This window comes from Hibiscus syriacus, unplaced genomic scaffold (genome assembly GCF_006381635.1).
Source record: "Hibiscus syriacus cultivar Baekdansim isolate YM2019G1 unplaced genomic scaffold, ASM638163v2 tig00111427_pilon, whole genome shotgun sequence".
NCBI lineage: Eukaryota > Viridiplantae > Streptophyta > Magnoliopsida > Malvales > Malvaceae > Hibiscus > Hibiscus syriacus.
The window spans coordinates 5525466-5530224 of NW_024063088.1; the positions used below are offsets into that span (position 1 = coordinate 5525466).

The following is a 4759-nucleotide window of genomic DNA, read 5'->3' on the forward strand; positions in this document are numbered from 1 at the left end:
ACTTTAGCTTTTATCATTCCTCTGCAAAACTGATTGCAGCTATGTTTCTACATTTTATATTTGTTAATATGGTGGAGATGCTGCAGCCTCACGGCAGTTTCACTCCTTCTGCTACAATGGAACTTCATTGAAAACAATTCCAAGGTCATCTAACCATACTATTTCAGAATCCAATCTTTTTCTTATGTTTTCCCCTTCTTTACATTTACTGTGATTTAATTCATGTGATTATTGCATGATTCTGCCGAATCTAAAAGTAAAAGAATAAGGAATTGGAATGTATTTGAATTTGAACAATTGTATTCAATCTTCTAAAATCATTTTCCGTTTTTTTTTATTTTGATTTTCAGGTTTGTTAGGTTGGAAAAGGTCCCTGATTTTCTCGTCTAAGTAGTTAAGAGTTAATTGCATTTACAATTTATTGCTATTGGTGTTATTTTCTTTTATTGTTCTGCCAAGATGTGGAGTTTTGCTTGTAATACCATTGAAAGCATTGGGTTAAAGAGTTCAGAAAAGGTGAGTCAAGCTTGTTCCGAATGTTCAGATGATGAGTTGTGTTCAAATGGTGGTAAAGATGAAGGGTTAGATTGTCCAATTTGTTGGGAATCTTTCAACATTGTTGAGAATGTGCCTTATGTCTTATGGTGTGGTCACACTCTTTGCAAAAATTGTGTCATGGGTCTCCAACCTACCGTTTTGAAACTCCACACTCAGCAAATCAAGATCCCCGTATTCATTTCTTGCCCATGGTACCAATTGCTATCACTACGACTGGTTTGTAAGGGGATCCTCAAGTTTCCTCGGAAGAATTTCTTCATTTTGTGGATGATCGAGAGCTTGAATGGGGATAGGTATGGCATTGACAGGAGAAATCTGCCTGGGGAAAATCAATTGGTTGGCTCTTCAAGGTGTAATTTAGTGCTAGGAAATCAAGCTAATTATGGTGTTGTTAAGAGAAGGCCATATGCTAATCGTTCTGAACAAATCAGGTATCTAGATAATGGTGGAAGAAATAGTGCAGAGAGGTGTCATTTCTCACTTCTTAAATCATTGGATTTCTTCATTCACTTTACGTCCAAGTTCCCTTTGGTCATCATTTTACTTCTGGCCGTCTTCTTTGCAATACCGGGAAGTGCTGTTATCCTATTACTCTATTTGCTGGTGACAGTTGTTTTTGCCATTCCGTCTTTCTTGGTACTGTACTTTGCATTTCCTATGTTGGAAAAGTTGGTGAGAGAAATCACCTCATGAAATGTTGCTTTCCCACTTCAAGGTGTATGAGATATATGGTTCCAAGTGAACTCATCTCTTGGTGTAATCTGGCGTCATCCTTCTTTCTATGCTCTCACTCCACTCCTTTTACTTGAAATTTAGTGGCTCAATTTCTGGTAGTGGAATTTTTTTAGTATCCTGAAGCTCTCAGATTAATGTATTGTTTTTCATGATGGACTGTGACCTTAAAACATCTCAAAAGCTTGTTTTGGCTATAATGGTTATGCCCTTCATCAGTTGTCATTGAAATGACACCTTACCGGTTGTACAAGCTTGAGTTCTCAAAAGAATATAATTTGCAGTTAATTGTGTTGGTTATTTCGTTCTCTTTATTGTTTATGGACAATTCACTTTATATTGTTGCTAACAATTCAATGGTCAGATAAATGGTTTTCCGGTTACCTAATCTTTTAGCCCTTGAAGATTATTCCAAGAACTCATTGAACATTTTTTTCATTTTGGTGTATGGCTTTACTTCCTAGTATACTTTAACTGTTTTTCTAATATATCAGAATGCACAAATGATATTGTTTTTGGTTAACTTGGCCTCATATCTACTACTTATCTCTGATGAATTATTGAAATAATGCTTGCTGCATTAACCTTAAAGATCACTGCTAGTTATCATTTTATTCTTTTTCATCATATAGGAGATTTTTTTCATCTACCAAATGATAAATTCAACATAGAAACGTTGTGGTTCAAATTCAGTAAGGATGCTTACAATATTGTTTATCTTCTGGTGATGGTTTAATGTTATAACATGCACAATCTAAAGCCTTGGTAGGATATAGTTAACTAAAGTTTCAAACTCTCGGCATGTTCTTGTTATTCTCAAGTGATACTACTTTCTTGTTACTCATGAATTAAGGTGGGAAGTGTTCAGATGGTTGTTGGTTTGGACAGTTTAGCGGGGTTTATATATATATATACTTTTAGATTTATAATTTCCGCAAAAAATGTTGGATTTTCAATCATGCTTCTGCAGCAATTGAAGTTTGGGTTATATTGTCGTCTTTGAGAGTATTCAAATTCCTTCATGATCATTTGCATTGTAAACTTATTATTAGAGCAGCAGGGTATTGTCCAATACACCGGCTAGGTTTTTCTGCATCAGTTGCTAAAGTGCTTCATATATGATCATAATAAATATCAGTTGTCAGAAATATTAGTAAAGCTACACAAGGTTCTTGAGGAAACTTCCTGATTGAAACAAGTGCTAAATGATTCAAATTATGGTGTGTCGACTTGTGATTGTCATCCTTTAGTTAGTCGCAGCATCGTGTAAATGATCTTTACAAATGCTAACTTCAAACTCATGATGCTACATTAGCAGTTAAATTTGACAGCAGAAGCATGTCACTGGAAGCTCTCCCGTTGTTCTAATTATATTTGCCTTTCCCTTTGCTTTAAGCTCGTCATTTCTTTGCCTTGCCTTTGCCTCTGCTCTTGCTCCATCTGCAACTTCTTTGATGTATTCCATTTCATTCCTAAATTTTGCCAGTGCCTTTGCTCTCTTTTTCTCCAATTCGCTCTTCTGCTCGAAGAAATAAGCTATTTGTTTGGAAGAATTAGTTCAAATTTGAAAAAAAAGGAAAAAAAATCTTACCTCTTCTTTTTCCAGCTTGCTTCTAGCCTTTTTCTTTTCTTCCCAGGCAGCTATGGTTTCATTTAACTTCACATACCTGTAATTTATTGTTAGTAAAGAAGAAGATATGCTATTATTTTCTTGATAAAATGAAAGATGGACTTTTTCTCTTCTTCTAATGTTGCCTTTGTATTTGTTATTTCAATGTAGTTAAGTCGGTTTCCGGCTTTAATGTATTGCCACAACTGAATAGTACCAAACAATTAGTACTTCTAAGCTTCAATGTGTTATTACCGTTCTTTGATCTTAGCCATCTAAGCCTTCTCCCAAGCATCTCCTTTTGCCTGCTCTGACCCTGCCCTTACTCCACTTTGTCTTTCAGCTTCTGTCACTGGAGCCACAGGCTTAATAGTAGGAGGCGGTTCAGGTCTTGTTGCTGGAATTTCTGGTTTCATGATAAGATTGTCTGGTTTTGACGCTGCACTTTCTGGTTGACTGTAAAGTGTTTCAGGTTTCTGGGAACTTCCGAGTTGTGTGCGACTAGAGCTGCCCATTTGATCGGAAAAACTAAGAGGTCTTTTAAATGAGTCCTGAATTCACTTCCTAATTATTATATGTCAATGTTCAAAATGCCAGTGGTTGTGAGGAAGAATCTGGAATTAATTATGGCCAACTTCTTGTGGGGTTCTTCGGCTGAGAAGAAAAGGTTTCATTGGGTTAACTGGAATGTTGTTTGTAAAAATAAAGAGTTGGGGGTTTGGCAATTTCGGATCTTAAGCTTCGGAATAGAGCTTTATTGGGCAAATGGGTTTGGAAGTTTGGTTCGGAGAAGGACTCTTGGTGGAAGACAATGATATGTTTCAAGTATAATGTGGGAACGAGTTCTATTGTTTTAGATGATAATTTGCCATCTAATGTGTCTTGGATTTGGAAAGGTGTTGTAAATAACTGTCGGACTAATTACTCATTTGGGTTATGCATTCGAAATAATGTTGTGCTTCAGGTGGGAAAAGGAGATTCAATTAGATTTTGGCATGATTCATGGATTTCTAACTATTCCTTGAAGTCTATGTTTCCAAGGATTTTTGCACTGTCAGATAATAAGGAAGGGGTTGTGGCTGATTTCGGGTGTATGTCTAATGAGGAGTGGGTGTGGGATTTATAACTTAGGAGGAACTTAATGGACAGTGAGTTTGATCAGTGGATGGAAATGATGGTATTGTTGGATAATTTTAAACTTCTGTTGAAGGGTGAAGATCGCTTGGCATGGAAAGGTAGTGGGGATGGTGTGTACTCGGTTCAATCTTGCTCTAGATTAGCTTCAAGTTTGTCAGAATCAGATAATTCATGGTTGGAGATAGTGTGGAAGGGTTTTGTCCCACCAAAAGTGGAGATTTTCATTTGGCAAATTATTCATCAGAAGTTGGCTGTTAAAACTGTCTTAATGAGAAGAGGAGTCAGAAATATTGAATCCCCTTTATGTGTGTTATGTGGAGTGGAACCAGAATCGGTTAGGCATTTATTTTTTTCTTGCGTCCAGGTTTGGCAGATTTGGGTCGAACTCCTCCGTATGTGGAAAGTTAATTCAGTTCTCCCTAATAATCCGAAAGGCTTCTTGCTTTCTTGGCCGCAATTAAGACCAAACTCGTGTATTTGGAGATTTATTCCAGGAGCTGTTTTGTGGTCTGTCTGGCTGTGTAGGAACCAGATTGTATTTAAGAAAGGCAGGGTTGAACTCCTCCGTATGTGGAAAGTTAATTCAGTTCTCTCTACAATTCGAAAGGCTTCTTGCTTTCTTGGCCGCAATTAAGACCAAACTCATGTATTTGGAGATTTATTCCAGGAGCTGTTTTGTGGTTTGTCTGGCTGTGTAGGAACCATATTGTATTTAAGAAAGGC

At 36.9% G+C, this 4759-nt stretch overlaps 1 protein-coding gene across 1 annotated transcript; it reads left to right on the top strand.

The window, feature by feature from the left end:
- Positions 1-342: 342 nt before the first annotated feature.
- LOC120162970 lies at positions 343-3316 on the top strand. The gene is made up of 2 exons (XM_039173004.1): positions 343-1388; positions 3243-3316. The coding sequence occupies exon 1, from the start codon at positions 460-462 to the stop codon at positions 1249-1251; it is 792 nt and encodes a 263-aa protein (XP_039028935.1). The 5' UTR covers positions 343-459; the 3' UTR covers positions 1252-1388; positions 3243-3316.
- The last annotated feature ends 1443 nt before the right edge of the window (positions 3317-4759 follow it).